General features: G+C 32.2%; 1 protein-coding gene across 9 annotated transcripts in view; it reads right to left on the bottom strand.

The window, feature by feature from the left end:
- LOC127721871 (protein couch potato-like) overlaps window positions 1-18,851 on the bottom strand; it is a 96,448-nt gene extending 77,597 nt beyond the window's left edge. For all 9 annotated transcript variants that reach the window (XM_052228688.1, XM_052228686.1, XM_052228689.1 and 6 more), the window contains exon 1: window positions 18,324-18,851. In XM_052228688.1, coding sequence (XP_052084648.1) covers window positions 18,324-18,443 — 120 coding nt within the window. In that variant the 5' untranslated portion in view covers window positions 18,444-18,851. The remainder of the gene's footprint in view (window positions 1-18,323) is intronic.
- Window positions 18,852-20,342: the final 1,491 nt, after the last annotated feature.

Below are 20,342 nucleotides of genomic sequence, written 5' to 3' on the forward strand. Positions count from 1 at the left end.
ATCAGCTAGCTGAAAGTAAACCTGTTTTCCATTTTGTTTGTTTATTAGCTAGACCTCAGATGTTTGTTAAGAAATGGACAAGACTTGGGTATGAAATGTACACATTGACAGAAAGACAAATTACCAAGATTTAGGAGTTTCCCCCTAGGATTTCTATCTGTCTTATAAAGTCTCTTCTCTATAGTTCAATATTATGGAAAATGAAAGCTTAGCTTTCCTTTATAAACTTTGCCCCTTTTTTCTCCGTTTTTTTAAGCTAGCAACACTCAATGAATCATCAAGTCTTTTTTAATTAAAGATAATTCTTTTTATAAGCAATGTCTTAAGAATTCTGATGAGAAGCCTGAAATCCACACAAGGCTAAAAAAAATACCTTAAATTACATTAATCTATAAAGTTTCTCAAACTTACTTTTTTATCACTTTTTTTTTGCATTATAAAATTGAGCTTTGTCCAATTTTTTAGACAAGAATAATTAAAAAAAAATGAAAACATAAGTTTTTGGCCAAATTGGGTTGCTGCCTAATTGGTATTGCTCTGTGGTTGGGTTGTTGTCTCTATGACACATTCCCCATTTCTATTCCCTGTTCTATTCTACAATATCTCCTTTTTGCCTATGTTGGGTACCTAAACGCCCATTTATTCATGAAGGTTTAGGAGGTATTATAAACACAGATATTTTTATATTTGGCCTAACACTTACTGCTTAGGCCCTGGTAAAAACCATCTTATTTTTAAAACATAAAAAATTACCTAGATATTTATGTGATGATCTTTTCGTTGTCTATCTAGTTAATTTAACGTGAATAATGACCCAAAATGTTTAATATAATATATAGCTGTCCTCTTAAGGCTTAGGTAAACAAATATGTTGTTTGTCTAATATAAATACCATTAAACAAAAACCTCTAATCCTTGAAAAATAAATATCAAGATTTTTACAATGGACTTAGACTTTCAGTAAACGTTCAAATAGATGCTAGCTTAAGTTATTTCAGCCATATTCAACAATAATTTGCATTTGAAATGTTTAGCTGATATTCTTTAATTGAAGTATTATTAATTCAGTTTTTTTTTAATTCAGGGGTGGCGGGAAAGTGGAATTAAAATAAAATTTGAATATTGAAACAGTACAGCGAGTACATAACACACCTTGTCCAAAGGGTCAGCTTAAAAATCAAAAAGGACTACACATTTTTTCAACATTCTTTCATATTTATACAAGCGAATTTATGTTGAATATGATTTGAATGAACATCGATGTACAATGTACTTTTCCCTATGAGTTTTTGTCAGTCCTCAGTATTTCACACTTATATTTTAGCTTCAACTTAATACCTTTTTATATCATAGTTTAAACCTATTTATTTTCAGACAAAGTACTAAATTCAAAATTCATTGACCTATAAAATTTATGACTTCCAAAATGAATGTTCAGACCAGGACATTTTGCCCTAATTCCACTTAAACACCATTCAGACTGCCCTCACTGTTTGATATAGTATACATTAGCAAATATATTTGTGTTTATTGTAAATAAATACTTCATAAGTTCAATTCAAATATATTGACCAAAATATTTGTCTTAAATACACTCTGTCTTATTGCATTCAAGTGTCGAGTTAATAATTTCTTTAGATAGGAAGATAAAAGCTCATAAATTTCAAAGTTGTTCATGAAATTAAAATCTGCAGTGGCACTTTAATTTTTAAATTTATAGCTAATATGCCAATATTACAATCTAGACAAAGACCAGAGCTTAAGAACTTATGATTAATTATTATGGATTGATGTGCCAAATGACTTGGTGTTGCTAAAACAACTTATATTTGGATAGTAATGCATTACGAGTTAGGATAACATTGCATTAAACAAGAATAGATAAATTCTTGTCAAGTCATTGACCAATATAATATTACATGAGGGAGAGAAAAGTTGGTTGTCTGGAAAAGAAGAACAGATAAATTTCTGTCTCGTCATTGACCAATACAATATTATCAGCAGCAGAAAAATGTTGTTGTTGTATGGAATGGAAAAAAGGAACAGATAAATTTTGTCACGTCATTGACCAATATAATATTACTGGATTGAAAGAAAAGTTGGTTGTTTGGTGAAGAAGAACAGATAAATTTTTGTCACGTCATTGACCAATATATAATATTACCGGCAGCAGATAAATGTTGTTGTTGTTTGGAATGGAAAAGAAGTACAGATATTTTTTTGTCATGTAATTGACAAACATTATATTGCTTGATATAGAATTGTTGGTTGAAGTGGAAAAGAAGTATATGAATTTTTTGTAATGTCATAGACCAATAAAATATTACAATATTACCCAAAGCAGAAAGAAATGTTGGCCAGAATAGAAAAGAAGAACTGATTAATTTTTGTCATGTCATTGACCAATATTATATTACTTGATGGAAAGAAAAGTTGGTCTGGATGGAAAACAAAACTAACTACAAAGATGGGGCTTTATTCAATTTTAAACTTCAAGAGCAAGTCATAGCTGCTATAGTTAAAATTTTAAAAACACAAGGTTCTCAGTTTTGATCTATCTTTCCAACAAAAATATTACCGAGATATTGCCCTCCCCTATCCACAGACCCTCTACAGGGATAGACTGGATAGTGGTATCATTAATCCAAACCAAACTACTGTGGATTCTATATTATTCGTGTGATACCAATTTTCGTGGATCTTGTGAGTAAAGGTGAACCAGGATTTTAAATGGTCAACGAATTACAAATTTTGAATAAGATTGTATGTAGATTTTTTTCAAAACCACTAAATCAAATATCCACAAAAAAAAATACCATTTTCTCCCAATCCAAGAAAAATAAATGAATCAGCAGATTTCACCTATCTACAACAGCTTTACAAAAATATCAATATCCCATATCCTCTATCCACATAATTTTTTTTCAGAAATATTGCTACCCACTGATCCCCTTTTCCATATCTCCTCTACAGGAACATGGCTATCTAATCGTCTCAAGGTTACTCACTCAATCTTCTGTCATTCTGAAAGTTTCCCATCATCTCTAATCTCAAATATCCCCCTAGTCCAAGTATCTCAAATCAAAATTTATCACATTTGTCAAATAAAATTAAAAATTCATAACTATTTTGTTTGACTTCTCTTTAATCCTTTACTGCTTTGTAATTTTATGGTTACGGAGGAATTTCCCGTCTTTACCTTACTCCACAATAGGACAAGGTTTAATGTATGATGATGTTAAAATTTATTTACTTAATAATTTCTCCCCTAAATGAAAGTTTTAACCATGTTAACTGCTTCGTCCTTTATAAAAGACAACATTTTTCTCATATATCCTGGTGTTAAGTGATGAACTTCCTAAATTTGTTTAAAGTTAATGTAATTAAACAGTATACCAAGGAAACTTTCCATTATTAAAGATTATAGTCACCTTTCATGGTATCTAGAAACTGTGGATTCATCTATATTTGTGGGTACCAATTTTCTTTGAGGAAAAATTGTATTTTCATGGATATATTTAATTTCGTGGTTTTGTCAAATTTCGCAAATAGGTTTATGGAAAATTGTTTTTCATTGAACATTTAAATTAATTTTTCAACTTTTACCCACAAGTTTTCTCTCACAATATCAACCTTAAGTTTTAGTGTCGTCCAACAATACATGAATTGAATTTACAATATTTTAACAAGTACTATTAAGTCAGGACAGGTCCCCTGTAAACCCTGAAAAAATTGCTAATTTTTTTTAAAAAATTTTGGTGTTTGTCTATTTATTCCAATATCAACTGTAATTTTATGAATATACCTGTGGATTCAATACTATCCATGGGATACCAATTGTTCGTGATTTCATGGGTATTGGTAATATAAACCACAAATTTAAATTCAAATGTTCAAGAAGTACACATTTTCTATGAGCTTGTGTGCAGACTTTCACAAAACCACGAAATCAAATATCCAAAATACTACAATTTTTCCTCAATTCATAAAAATTCGTAGCCACGCAAAATAAATGAATTCACAAAAACCAGAAACAAAAGAATTTTTTTCCTTTAGCCTTGCCCTCAAGGTTCATCCACAGCATGTTACCCCATAGAAATTACTTCCCAACTATACCATAATCAAGGTATCCTATTAAGTGTATTAGAAAGAAATAAATGAAAAAGACAGATGTCTATAACTGTAATTGTGAATTAATACATTTCAATTCCAAGGCTCTTTTAATGTGCGTCATAACACAACATACAATATTATAATAGGCCCAACATGTTGTTTAAAACACTTTAGTAATAGATTTTTTTATCTTTTATCTTTTATACTTTTAACAATGTGTTATCTTATACAGGTTTAATAGACTAATAGACAATATAAACGTAAACTCTAATTGATTTAATAGTTTATGTGGTTTTTTTTTTACATTTATGCACTTTTGTTATTTTTTTTTTTTACTAACACATTAAATTGTTTTTTATTAAATTGATAAAATCTATCGGTATCTTCACAGTGTCTTTGAATGGATGCAGTTTTCAGTTGATATGGAACCATTGTATGATAATTGTTCAAACTTTAAACAGCCTATTTCAATTTCAATTTTAACTTTCTCAAAATAATTTCACTTAGTTGCCACCTGAATTAAAGGGATACATTATTTGTACAACTTGTCTCACAAAAGTGGTCTATAGACCTCCCTAGAAAATCAGGTTACTGGTTTTAAACATAAAATAGAGTAACAACATCAGTATACACATATAACTGAAACTCAGTCTTAGTCTGAAAGTCCCTTATGACAAGGACCAGGAAAAAACATGGCTGACAAGTAAAATTTTATATTTCTCCTCTGTAAATATAAGTAAAAATTGGTGAAAACACCTCACACCTGGCCAATAATTCTAAATCAATTGTAAAGCCTATATCATTTTTCCATCCTCAGTCAGTCAGTGTTTAGGATAAGAAATTAATGTCACGAAAGCAGGCCAATCTCTCTCTATCTCGAAAAACCACAACAAAGTAAAAATTAATGCAAAATTTACTCAAAGACACCATAAAAGAAAATGATTGCAAGTACAATCTTATAAAATCAGCTTATGACAGAACTCTGCAGGCATCAATTTCCAATATCCATCTGGCAACAGCATCTTGTCTTAATTACATGGTAATTTGGTAAGCTGATTGGAGAAATACATGGATAAAGTATAATAGAACTATTGAAGAGTCCTTGGCAGAAGCAAATCTTGGGGAACACAAATAAATATAGAACAGTTAATCTCATTTAAGGCAAATTAACGAACATTCTTCTAAAACTAAAGACTTACAATCATAACGAAATAAATCCCAAAGGTACCGGTATTTTGAAAATTCTAGTGTCTCATTTGTCTTATTTAATGCACGAAATATTTTCTTACAGAACAAAATTCTCTATCAATTTGTACTTTTTATTTAAAAATTCCCTGCAATTTCTAATCCTAATTTTTGGTTAAAAGATCATTTTAAAATATTCACAATGGCATGAATCAATCTGCCATTTCAGAACCTTAGAGAGCAGTCTTGGTAATATTTTCCAGTGTACACCAAAATGTTCTATCTAAATATTAGTTCTTGTTTCAAACTTTCAATAGGGAACATATATCACATTACTGTTGTAAACAAACCAGTGGCCGAAACGTCTTAAAAAATGGTTTATTTACTACAATGAATATTAGTTAACAATTATCATACAATGATTCCATATCAATTGAAAACTGTATCTATTCAAAGACACTGTGAAGATACGATAGATTTTATTAATTTAATAAAAATCAAATTGCCAAAAAACTCAACTTTAAGAATTAACTGTGAGGTTCAATGCTTTATTTTGAAAGGACATATCAAATGCATAAACAGTAGATGACTAGTCTGCAAGTATATACTTTTGCAGTTTCAGATCCAGGATTTTATAAAAGGGGAGGGAGGTGGGGAGGGGCCTGGCAAGGTAACATTTGGAGTGATACTTGTAAAAAGTCTATACATTTATCATATGTTATGCTCAATAAGGGAGTGCCTCCCCCCTAAATCTGCCTCTGCTTTGCAAATTCAGGCTTATTTCATTTTAATGACAAAAATGTATCATATCAATCTTATAACAAAGATGACTATATGATATGACTTTAATGTCATCTTTATTCTAGTCCTGAAGGGCATAATATTTTGCTACTTAAAATTTACAGTGCCCGTTAGGATAATCCTGTCCCAGTGAAAATATAGCTTTTTATTTTTGTTTTTCATTGTTATCTGATGGATGACTTCAAAGGATTAGTATAAGTTTTGTACAGTGTATGAATAATATGTAGTACAAAGTCCTATAAGCAATGAACATATCTAGACAGAAGGGGGTTAGCAACCATGTCCTTACACTACAACAAAGTCCTGTAAGCATACTGAACATATCTAGACAGAATGAGGTTAGCAACCATGTCCTTACAATACAAACCAGGAGGATTTTGGCCTTTTCTACATGCCAACCATGGAATAAGATTGATTGTTCCTTGCTTAACATCAAGTGGCAATTAATTCATGTGTACTCAGGACAAGAAATATAAGGTTATGGTGGAACCACCATGGGAAGCACACTTTTATGATTTTGTAAAAACTTTGTATACTTTAGCTTTTTTTTTAATATTCCAAGTTATAGTATCATATAGTTAATTCTGATGATTAAAAAAAAAGGAGGGTAAAGGGTGGGCTTTGAAAAAAAGTCTATGAATTAACAATATATGTAGCTCTTTAAGGCACACCCCCCCCCCCCCTCCCCTGAATGCCTCTGACAAAATCCACATTACCTGCAGTGTATTATAAAACATTTGGCCATTGACTTTTGATAAATGTAAAATTTTATTGTAACCCTTTCAGAAAGTTATCAATTAATTATAAATGTCATATGTAAATGAAATGGAATAAAATATATACAACAAAGAATTACAGATATAATATTCTCCTTGTCAATGAAATTTATATCAACTTTTGTTATATATTCTCGAACAGAAAACTTCAAATGTTTTGAAATATTCAGAACTATGACATTAATATAAGATATTTGAATATTGTTTTTAAATGTTGAAATATTGGCTTTATTATCAATAAATTGTCTAATGCATATTTTACAATTGTGGTCATGCATTCTGTCAATGTACTAAATCCATCTAGAGGTTTACCGATTGATATTATACTACAGGAAAGTGTGAATAGACAATAGTATACATTATATCAAACTCTTAATTGCCACAGGTCAGAATAGTTGGTGATGATTTAACAGAGCTAATGCTAATTGTATTTATATGGACTGACTTAAAATAAAACTTTTATGTCTTAGAGTCAACCCAAAATTGGACATCTTTACAATATTCTCTAAATGAAAAAAAATATATTAGACCAACAACCAGTGATGAGATTTTGGGTGGCTTTTTTTTTTACATTAGATTGCTGTATCAATGACTAATCACGGTATACTCAATATTAAATAACGACAGTGTTACAGTATTCAATTTGAACATTTTTCGTTCGTTGAAATCCAAAATTTTTACTTGCCATACAATAAATTTGTTTTGTAAAGTTGAAAAGCTACAAATATTTTAACCTATTCCAATGTCAATGTCGTTATATATCTTTTCGCTACCAAAATTAAAATATACTGTTCTTTCTTCACATGCTTCACCACTGTTCACGTGCTTAATCTTGACCTTCGTGATTGGTAATGTGTTGATTTAGTTTTTTCAAAACAACAAAATTTTTCAAAACGTTGTAACATACAAAAATCTGTCGTGTCGATGTTTGAAAAATGATAAAACAATTTGTCAATGAATTTCCAATAAATCAATCTTCATTCTCCTTGATGAATTGAATGACACAAAGATCACTTGTTTTACACAGTAAAGTGTTAACTTAATTAAGATGTAGGCCTCCGGGCAGAATAACTCTGTAATGGAATATGTCGTCTGTCTGTGGATATTATCTGTTTAATTCACACCTTTATGTGTAAATGTGTGTCATCAAACGGTCCTTTGGCCTTAAATGGGCTGATTTAATACCACCTTATTGAAAAGGAAAGAAATAGTGTGCTCTTTTTTTAAAACACACCTATGTGTCTTGGTTGAGATCTATATACAGTGCATATTACTCAACTTTTGTCTTGGACCTTCCTTTCGCTTCAAAATAAAATCCGAGTACATATGAGTCGAATACACCTTTCTTGATAATAATGATTCAGCTGCATTTACGTTTTTTCCCTGGCTCCCTTTTAAATTTATTTGATTGACTGATTGGTTGTTAGTTCCTTGACGCCAGAGTCAAATACTACACGTAATGCATATCCAGGACGAGACGCCAGAGGCAAATATTACACGTAATGCATATCCACGACGAGAACTATAGTTTACAATGTCTGCATCAATTCATAAGATCTTTAAATGTTGATTAAATGTTGATTGATCGGGAAAAGGACTGGATAGCTATGTAAATGTCATCGGAAAATCGAATGGCAGCCGCACATTGAGGAGGGTTCGTTTTTTCTTTTTCTTTTACCACATGCTACTTTTCTATCCCCCTCCCCACAAGAGCCATAGCTCGGATACAACACATGCACTGCATTTAAACGTCCTAAGTCACGCCAAAATATCTGCAGGTTTTCCACATCTTATAATCAGCATACAGATTTAAAAGATACGAAACTATTGCAGTATTCAGCAAGGCCTTAGCAGCAACAAAAACGTCTCTAGTTAAAGTGGTACTTAACAATCCATCTGATGTATATCCCTTTACGAGGAAAACGTTATAAATCATTGTAATCTCAATTCTTATATTGATAAATAAATTGATATATTGCAACTTTGTGGTAACTAGATGTCTTTAAAAAAAGAGATATGTAATGCATCCATGACATGTTATCGTTCCTTATCTAAATGTTCGGTAAAGATGTATACTTCCTTTTAAAAGTATTTTGATTATCTGAATATTAAGTAACATGATACATAATAATGAGACGTCAATGCCACTACACAATTTACCAATTCAGAAATTCAACTTCCTTCCTTGAAAGTTACGTTTACGAAACCTTAACGTCCTCGTACAAGACATTTTGACCAATCTGCGTCCTCGTAATTGACATATGACCAAATCGGAAGGTAAAAACATATAGTTCCCATAAAGCAATGCCCTTTCTGAAATTGACCAGTTCGCAACTAGCTGCTAAGATCAGATGAGAGACTGTCAATATGAATCAAACTTTCCGATCGAAAGAAAATTGATTGATTGATCGATTGGTTCGTTTATTGATTGATTAAATAATCGATGAACTTTATCTGTTATTGCTCCTTGACCTACGTTATCCTTCAAGCATGGAATGTGAGTTTTTTTTATTATTACTGTAGCACTCATAACCCTTAATCATAGCAACAACAGAGTTTTGCTGCAAATGGGTTTTAACGTCAACTGACAAGGTGTCAGACAATTGGACAAAGTGAGAAAACAATATTTGGTTAAATATGTCAGACAGCATCTCAACTATCGACGTTTTTTCCGTAGCGTGAATTTCTTAAAACCGTAAAAACAATCCTTGTAGAACAATGATACGTGCTTTTTTTAAAGGATCGTGGTTATTTCACGTTTTTCAGCAGCATATTATTACCAAGATACAAATTTCGAAAATTTAGTTGTAATTACTCAATACATTTCAGCACTACAAAACCATAGATGGTTTCGTTTCAAGTTCTATCATCAACAGTGACTTTTTGTCAGAACTACACCGGTATTGATAGAATCGTATACAGAGTGCAAGTAAGCAAGATTCTTTTACAAAATGGCCTTGAACAGATCGTTATAAATAAATAAATAAATATCAACTTACAATATACTGATATTTATACGTTGTTACATAACCTACACTGAATTGTATAGCTATTTTATAATAAGTTAAATATATCTTACATATTTTGTGAACATAACAAAGTACACCTGCTGCCATATGACACGATTCATGCATGTTAGATATCTTCTTCGTTAAGAAACTTTATACAGAACTATGGTTAAAACTCATTTTACGGATACGGTTCATGTTTCTCAAACTTCGGTTTTCTTTGTAGTGTTTTCGTAACTGTCTTCTCCCGTTTGATCTTTTGTCCATGGTTTTGCGTGTTTTTCTTCGACTTGTGTTTTTTTTTTTTGCCCCCTGTCTGTAGTAATTACCTCGCTTTCAGTGTGCAGACTTCGGACCTATAGTATATATATATACTATACCAAGGATAATTGAAAGGAACTCCGAATGAACAGTGGCGGATATGTAATTTGAAGGAAAATGTTCGAATCCAGCAACTTTTTAAAAGATGAGGGCTAAGAATCATTTAATATGTATGTCAGAAAAACATATGTTCCTCAACTTTAAATACATAAGAGAGAAATTTCTTGCGTATTGTATTCATCAAGGAGGTCTGGTAGATCAACATGTCTTGGTGTTCATTCTTATATAAGCATATATATATAAATGCCGTTCGTGCATATGTTGGCATGTTACGAAATTATCTCTTAATATCAAAATAGTTTTTAAATCACTTTGGTAATATACATGCTGTTCAAATAATTTGTGGTTAAACACTAAACTATTATGACAGTTCCCCTGCAGGCCATTCCTATAACCAGATGAAAAAAGTTATGTATGTTGATAAACTTGAATCATTGAAAGAAGTTACCAAAGGTTTAAAGTCATTAAAACATAAAACAGAGAAAGAAAAATATATTGTTTGACAGAACAAAACAAAAGAAAATACCGAAACTTAAAACGGTTTCCCAACAGCAAAATTACACACCCCGGTTCGCTCAACTAAGCCCGTACACAATGACTAACTTTCCGAAGAGTATCGAGTGTCGCTTCGCCTAGTTCCGTTCGTTTACGCTTTTTACCCACGAACAAAGCCTGCTCTCATTTTTAAGCCAATATTATTTCTACCAAAGAACAAAATCGGATTTGTGTTTAAGCTTTATATAAGGTTTTATAAAAACACACAATAATGTAGATAAAACCATAACTCGACAAGTCTTTCTGTGTTATTGTGGAAAGGAAACAATTATAGTTTTATTTAAAATTTTAAAAGACTATTGTGCATTGTTTGCCTATGTAAAATTAAATCGCTTATTAAAAGAGAAACGATCGATTGTTTGATCTGCACGAAGAAATACTAAACCGTTACCCCAGACAAGCCTTTGTGAAATGTATAAGCTCTTTAAAATACATACATCATAAATGTAATTATTAAATTTGAAAACGTAAATTAAAAATGTCGTTTTACTTGTTTTAAAAAGGTTACAAAGCACATTTGGCCGAGACGGCGAACCTCCCTCAGAGTTTGCCTAAGTTCAAAATGGTATACATGTATGACATATGTTGACTGACTGATTGTGAGCGCCTAACGACCTTAAATGCAAATGTATTCACGACGTTTAGCGGAAGCAAGCATGTATTTCTTGTCATATTCGGAATTGGAACGCGGAATACAAATTCATGTAGTCATATAAATCCCCATATATTAAAGAAAAAACAATAATTTGACACATAAATTAAGTCAGATTATCAGGTGATACCCATCTGCCTTGCTGAACAGGAAAATAATACCGAATTGTAGTTCCTCATGTCCTTGCAAAAAAGTCTAATGCCCTTGAAATAAAGATAATGATGAAATTCATCCGCTAAACCTTGGTGAAACAATACCAATTAACTCATATCTTCACGAGAAAGGATTTTACGCATGTAGACAAGATTGTTTAAGTTATTTAGAAAAGAAAATTATCCACCTATTTTAGTATGTAAAATAAGCCATTTCTCCAGCAGATAAGCCTTGCTCATACCAACATCACTCGGATACTTTAATGTTGTCACAACCTTCAAATCAATAGTGAAATTCGTTGTTAAAAAGACTTGTATATATGTAAGGTTTATGGATACTTGTAAAGTGACGTGGCTACTTTTGAACCTCAGGTTGATCACACATGCAGTGACAAAATGTTGAATCCGAGCGAGGGTTCATATACGATTGTTGTTTATCATTGTATTATCATCACTACAACAAATATACATGAACTTTAAAAACGAAAGAGAGATCGAGATCAGTGGCGGATCCAGAAATTTTCATACAAGGGGAGGGGGGCACTGACTGCCATAAGAGGGGCCCACTGAGTCATGCTTCAGTGATTCCCTAAATAATCAACCAAATTTTTCCCACAAAAGGGGGGGCTATTAAGTATTTGGTGACCTTTGAATGTTTACTTATATATGGTTTTTTTTCTGTTGTTAGGATGCTTTGTGCGTGCCTTTATTATACATAATCCGGCGTACTTTGAATTTTACCAACAGTTTCGTATATATCATTCCAAGTTTAAAATAAGGAGATGTTTATATAAAACTGTTGCATGATTGACAGTGAGATAACTATTACGTTTCCATAGACCTTAAAAAGGGAGGATGAATATTTTTGGTTTGAGGTAGGTGAAATGCTACGTCAGTTGTGTTCAATAACATATATAACTGATGCGAGTGCAAATAACATGCTTGAAATTTTATTAAAGCTTTGCCTATACACGTGGCGACATGGAGCTATTCAAGTCTTAGTGGTATTCTCACTTTTTATAAAATAAACTTTTTATAAAATAACGCCAAAGGCGTCATTCCTCCACATGTCTATATAACTTTCAGATGATTCAACTACATATTAGATTGCTGTCGGAAATTTAAAAAAAAGTAATGGAAATCTTTGAAACAATGACGTACGAATCCTAAAATAAAACGATTCTGAGCCCAATTAACTACAAAATATCTGTCTACATGTGATTTACTGACAATTCCAGCATTACCAGTTATAAGATAGATCGACTCTTCTATACCACTGCCAATATACAAATATTTAGTGACCAAGTAAAGCTAAAATAAACCAATATTATCCTTCTAAATGTCTATAATAGGTATCAATTATACACGAGAACTGTCAATATAGGTGTAATTACTAATGAAATAAAATCAATAGACTTCCATATGATAGTGTCTAAACCATTCGTTACGATGCAAGAATGGATGACGATGTTTTAGACGCGGTCAGCTCGAGTTGTCAGAAATCGGCTTTAACAAAATAAAAAACAGTAAGAGGTTTTTTGTGCTTAATATGCAGATCAAGCCGGCAAGGGAGTAGAAAAAATGATCGGATTGACTTCCTACATGCAGATCAAGTTATAAAGAGTGTGACAACATAATTCAAAGTTCGTGTGTACGTGCAATCAATTCGACTGTCAAACAATTCAAATGTCAAATACATAAAATATTCCCAACATTCAACAGCTGCATTAATTGTGTTCAATGTGATGCAATACTATCAATGTGCAAGTCTTTTGTGTATTTATGTCGTTGGGCTGCTATCTCATGGATATATACCCCACATCTCCTTTTGTTCAGAAGTAGTAAAAACTTTAAAAGTTTAAAAGATAACTTGCAGGAATAAAACTTTGTCTAATATTCAAAATGAAGTTGAGAGTTTTAATGACTTCCTTGTGAAGAGGCAATATCCCACCTTCTGTTGACGGAATAAGCATAGACATATATGATAGGTGGGTCAAAAGGAAGTCTTGCTATATATAGATCGAAAAAAAACCCCGGGGAAATCGTACTGAAAAACGTTAGATTTGGTAATCTGAATGCAAAACAGCAAGATCAGTTTGGTATCTTTTCAAGTGAAAGGTTTAGCTAGCTATAAAACCAGGTTTAATCCACCATTTTCTACACAAGGAAATGCCTGTACCAAGTCAGGAATATGACAGTTGTTTTCAATTCGTTTGATGTGTTTGAGCTTTTAATTTTGCCATTTAATAAAGGACTTTCCGTTTTGAATTTTCCTTGGAGTTCAGTATTTTTGTTATTTTACTATTTTCAGATAAAAGACCAACATCATACATCTTTTTGATATAAAATCTGCATTATATATCAAGAGGTGCATGCTACTGTAAGATGACATACGAATTATTTTTTCTTGTTTAATTTATAACTCCTAGTTGACCGACTGGTCTAGGTTGCAACTCGTCAGAAAAGGTTTAATGTTTCTATGTTAAACAGTCAACATTATACCAAGGAGGTATATACAACCTCCTCTATATAACCCACGTGATCTCATTGTACCTTATGTATCATGTGTTTTCTCAAAAAGAAGTCTACATAAACCAAATTACGACGATACAGGGGATGATAAATATCCGTAGAATTTCATTACGACCAGACCAATTCTTAAGGGACAACCTATCAATTTCTCGGTCAATAAGAGAGTTAGCTTTCATAAATCGTATCCTTACGGGATTCATCTTTCGAACGTGATGCATGTGAGATTCGCTCAAATTACCGCTCTGTTACCGACAGCGATCAAATTGATGACATCACTGGTCAGCTAGAAAAGAAATCACTAAGTCAATAAACTCGACCAGAACACTGTATGTGAATCTAGTGTTCATCAAGGAAATACCATTTAGGTAGTAACACTAGTATAGCATGAATCCGCCGTAACATTTGATATGAATATCGCCATTTGTTAAATAATATCACGGAAAACAGTTAAAAGATGCACATATAAAAACTGCAGAAAACGTAAACAACCGGTCCATTAGTCGAAGCAAGAAATTCAACAATTAAGTTCAGACATCTCAACTCGACTTCTTGATTGGTTAATTGTTGTTTAATGTCAATTATTCCAAGCAATTTGAGAACTCATTTTTGTTTGCCTTCGAATGCATACCAAAAACAACGGAGGAGGGGAAAATGAACGACTTTTATAAGCTTTTCAGTTTTACAAGAATGAACGAACTGACCGTATTGATAGTGCTGGTTATTGTGGGGGAGGGGGTTAAGTCCTGATAATGGACTTCTTTTGCGATATATATTGACATTTTGTTATAATACGATGAGAAAATATTTGCAGGTCTTTACTTCTGCCAGTTTTTATAAGAACCTTCAACCTGCGTGATTATTATAATGCTTTACGAATCTTTTGTTAATCTGGGGTAAAGTGTTCATTCAAAGTCCAGAAACACAAATTATCTATACTGACTGATCCAGTGTATTCAGCATATATAAAAAGGTTTGACTCCCCGTTGATCCTCGTTTGATAAAATAATCCAGGGTGATTATGTCGGGTTTATTTATTTAGAGATCAACAAATTGAACTTCACTCTAGGACTACGAGCCCCATGTTATCTTCTTACTATCTCTTTACTTAATTTAATGTTCAACATAGGATAACGATTCAAGTATTTCTTCATTAAATTCTCTCTCCAGATGAAATTCTGTAAATGGCTTTTCAAATCATGTCTAGATCTACATTCATTACTGCGATACGTGAGGAGGTTAGAAAAAATAGCATCAGCCAAAATTCCTAATTAAATAAATGTACCATGATGCATGTGCATGCGAATGAAGTACTGTATTACATTAAAAGACCGGACCGGATGAGTGGCTGGTTAAAGATTTGTCAAGCTCTCAAATCTAACTAATACAATGTTTGATTCTGCAAAACCAGTGGATGGTTCTTAAAAATATTTTTGCCCTTTTTGAAATAGTTTTCTGAAATGATTACTCTGCAAAATACTGATTAGAACAAACTATATTTTCATTGTCTAAAACAAATGCATGCAACATAAAATCGTAACATGTCGGAACAGGAGCCCGTCTGGTTTTCTTAAGAAATTACAGCTATTTCCACGTGGTCGATTTTTCCCATGCACTGTTCAGTTAATTGCGGAAGAAAGTTAAAATGTGTTTTATAGTCTGGATTAATTAGGAAAGAAAGTAAATCGTGAATATCTATCCATATTTTCTTGTCTAACACGAATAAAACTCGTTATAAAATCAATTTTAGATCGTATGATTGGAAAGAAACAAGCAGGATGAAAACTTCAAACAGAGATTTGGTGCCTGCTCACGGAATTTAAAACAAACAAATACTTCCGAAACATTTTATCGACTTTTGCTAATGTTAATATTGAGACAATGTAAATACAGCTCTCGGTGGTCCCCCTGACAATGCGTATGGTCTAACGCCAAAGAAACCGGTGCTTTCGTCGTTTTTCATACCAATTTGTTACCCGTTCAACGTCCTTGACTTTACTTAAAATAAATTTAACAGTGCATTTTGTTGGAAGTAATTATATAGTCTGTGACCCTGAATTTATAACTGACAGTACTCTTTTCGTAAAATATGTAACAAATTAACTGTTTCTTCTCAGAACACAAAACTCTACAAACCAATTAATCCACTGCATTCTAAAGACAGACACTAGATGTCCATTCTGGCAATGTCTGGCAGCAATTTCTATTACAATACTTCGAATGTATGTCTCATATGAGGTTTGAATTGCAAGTGACCTGGCATGGAATGTGAAAGTGTTTGTGTTGGCAACAAATTCACATGCATGTACATGTATTTGCACTATAAGCAAGCGAGGCAGAACAATAAGATTTTGTTTTCTTCAGTTGGACTCTGTCTTTAACCTCTTAATATTCTTGTATTCGTGACTCAATACTCGTTAATATACAAACACAAACCCCAGCATAGTATTTTTCACCTTAATACAAACCAACAAATTTAAACCAATTTTGAAATTAATACAGAGAAAACTTATTTAAGAAACACAATTTAAAGTAATAAATAGCAATTATGTAAATGTTAACATCTGTTTTCGAGGTCATTTTATAGTTCGTTTGGTTCATTTCAACTGTGTATTGAGTATCTTCAGATTTGGGTGGAATTAAATGAAAATTCATTGTCAAAAAGCTCAGTTTAAAACTTTCTTTTGTTAATCTGTAAGTATGGCGGATTATCCCCAATTTTGACGAACAAGCAAATCTTTTGGAACTTAGTGCATTCAGGTTTTAACTGGTGTTTGATCGTGTTCAATTCCAGATTTGAAATCTGATAGTTAAAAGTACCCAAAAAGGACTGAATAAAGTGGGGTTCGTAAAAAAACACGCTAAATTAAATATGGAAATTGTCAAACTTTGTACACCCGAACATAAACTAGTCAAAATTTACCATGAAAATCATTTTTTAGCAAGAAATAGAAAAAATCGTAGGGGTGGTGTTTAGAGATGACGGATCAAATCATGTCTTTAAAAAGCAAGAAATAGAAACATTGTAGGGGGGGGGGGGGTATTTTCGGAAGACATATGACCGGCAGGAAATTAGTATATAAAGGTTTGTACAAAATAACAGGGAAGGAGTAAATGAGATGCAGCATCATATAGCCCCCTTACCGAATATCATACAAAAATGATAAGGCAGGTAGCAGTTCTCTTTAGTTAAAAAGAACAGCATGTTAATTACATCAGATATAATAGAAAATATTTTACCACTAGAGATCAAGCCTGGGAAGTCAATTACCACCTGAGGAGACATGGAAATAGATTATTTGAAATCCATGTGTAACAGGTCGTTTCGCTATGAAAATTACCAGCAAGAAAAAAATGGCATATAGACCCCTTGCCGTGGGACCCTCGTTAAACAGATAAAAAGGTCTTGCAGTAATGATTTGTATACAGAATATGAATATAAAATTCATAAACTGAGACAATATTTACATATTTCTTTACCAGAGGCGTGATAAATATTAATTTTCATATTTTAACGATATATTTTCTTTATTCAGTCAACGATAACATCGGGAATAATACAAGGAATTTTTTATTGTTCTACAATTATAAATATACATGTATGTATAATGAATGTAATTGATTAATTTGGACTGAAAAGAAAGCCTCTATGAGTAAATGGATAATAGGAGTCCCAAGGGCTCTTTATAGAACTACAAATTGTTTCCAAACGAGAGCAGAATTTGATTACATCGTTTCATGTTTCTCTGTGGATCAGAGAGAACAATTTTATTTGCGTAATCTATCATGTTTAATGGGCTTATTTTCTGTAAATTCTCTTGTCTTACAACTTTTAAATAATTTAGCGATAAACTGACTTAAGAGAATTTAATTTCTTTTTGGCAAAATGTAAAATGAATTCTTAACGTGTATTATTCTTTACTGAACAGGTATTAAAAATGTCATTTTAATAAATCTTCCTTGCACGTTCTTTATACATATTAAAAAACCACAAAAATGAAATAATATCTCATAAGAAAAAACACATTTCACATGGATATTCAAGAAAAGTTAACATTTAAGGGGGCGTGTTCATGTGTTCATTTTCAGCACCATTTCTCCATCGTCACGTGCTTTGTGACATTTTCACCTGCGCTCAGGTATGATATTAATTAAGGTAAAATTAACTCACCTCTTCTTCTGGAGTTGTATTAACTGAGTCCATACTCTGTGATAACTGTATTGTCGTCTCCGTGTTTAAAGAGGAGCTCGGAACCTCTGGGGTTTGCCTCATATTCGATGTTAGCAACATTTGACCAAAGAGAAAGTCACACAAATTAAATAACTATTTTTTAAAGTAAATAAATTAATACTGGTTTAGTAAATATACACACTGTGTCTCCACTCAATATAAATTCCTATGTTTATTTAACGACTCTGAATTGTTGATTAACGTTATAATTTTATCGTGAACCGATAATATTTTGAATAACAAAACGTGTGCTGAAATATCACTTTCGGTGTTGAAATGTGCTGGTGCTGAAAGACTCGGGGGAAATGTCTCGTGAAAAACTTCCGTCACCTACATGTATATTTGCACGTGCTACACTTTTCCCCTTCAAAGTAAAACTACATTCTGCTTTCAAACACTTGTGCTTTCAACATAGTATTTTGTTATTTAAATGCACGCGAATTCACTGTGTACAATAGTCACGTGGTTTCCCACAATGCAATCAACTATTGGAAAATGACCTGTAACCCCGCCCCATTGTTCTTAGTTAGGTTAGCATAAAACTTATTTATTTTCACTAAAAATCGATTATAGATTGAAATCGGATCATTTAGGACTAATGCTTTTATTTTTCCTAACTAAGATTAAATTTAACAATGATAGATCAACGAACTTGAGTCATTTCCAACCGTTTTTATCAGGTTTTATTTATAATTTCTAAATGTCTTTATTCGACATTTGTATAGAAATTCAATGGTTTGGAACGTATTGAAAGAAAATTCATTTCACCCAGTTTTGTATTTAACAAACAATGATCTATTAATAAAAGAGTGTTAAAAACTCTTTTCAATATGTTTTGACTGGGGAGTCTAACGGAAACTTTATATATACATGTCTGTACGCATATTTAATTTAATTATTTCATATTTTAAATATTATGACATCGATGATCGAACTATGACAAACTTGTATGAGTGGTATAAAGCTTTTTAATTGATAGCAATACAAATTTAATGTTTATGGTGCTTTTCGGATAAATATGTTTTAGACAAAATTATTTTTTTGACAACTGCGTTACACTTAGGACTAATATATTAATATAATATATTATCTTAGTGAATAGTCCCAGGTCCCACATACAAATTATATCAGTTACTAGTACTCGATATTGTTGCTATAGAGAAACTTTTTTATTTAATATTTACCAAATAAGTAGACAAAACTTTTTTCTTGTTGAAAGACCAAACTCATGGTAGCAAAGTTGTGTTATTGAGTTACATTCTTAAAGACATTAACTTATATCTATACAATTTTAACTTTCGATCCCGGCATTCAATGCTTAGCGGAGAGATTGTGGTCCTTTCTTAGGCTAGCTGCTTAGAATAAAGATTTCAGGTTAGGCAGCAATCTCATTATGTACGTTATCGGATGTCAGTCAGGAATTTCGCAGTAAAATACGCTAAATAACCCTCAGCATATGGCTTTACTATACTAGTACTATAATTGGGTCATTTTCAACAGAGGTCGTAGGCAGCGGCGAATGTAGGATTATTGAAAGGGGGTGATATTCCATAAAACGAAAGAATTACCGCCGAGCGTGGCGAGTCAAAAACAATTTTGGACGATTTATGTCGAAAAATGATATATTGTCCAATGAAGAGGTGGGGTCGTACGCCCTTAAAGCCCCCTATAAATACGACACTGGTAGGAACATGATATGTAATCTTGGGTGGTTTTTTAAGTACCTATATCGTTGTATACTTGAATCGTGTGCCACAGTATTGAAAGTATTTATTATTAATATTGTCATCATTTTTCAAAAAATAACATAAGGACCTATAAGAGCTATGGTTCCTCAGCTAGTCACCGGGGAAAATGATGACTTTTAGGGTTGTGTAACAAGAGCCTGACTGAATGGCCTCTTGTTACTGAAACTGTGTGATGCACCTGATCACACAATGAACGATTGCTCTGAATAGC

Source organism: Mytilus californianus, unplaced genomic scaffold, assembly GCF_021869535.1.
Source record: "Mytilus californianus isolate M0D057914Y unplaced genomic scaffold, xbMytCali1.0.p SCAF_12, whole genome shotgun sequence".
In the NCBI taxonomy this organism is placed as follows: Eukaryota; Metazoa; Mollusca; class Bivalvia; order Mytilida; family Mytilidae; genus Mytilus; species Mytilus californianus.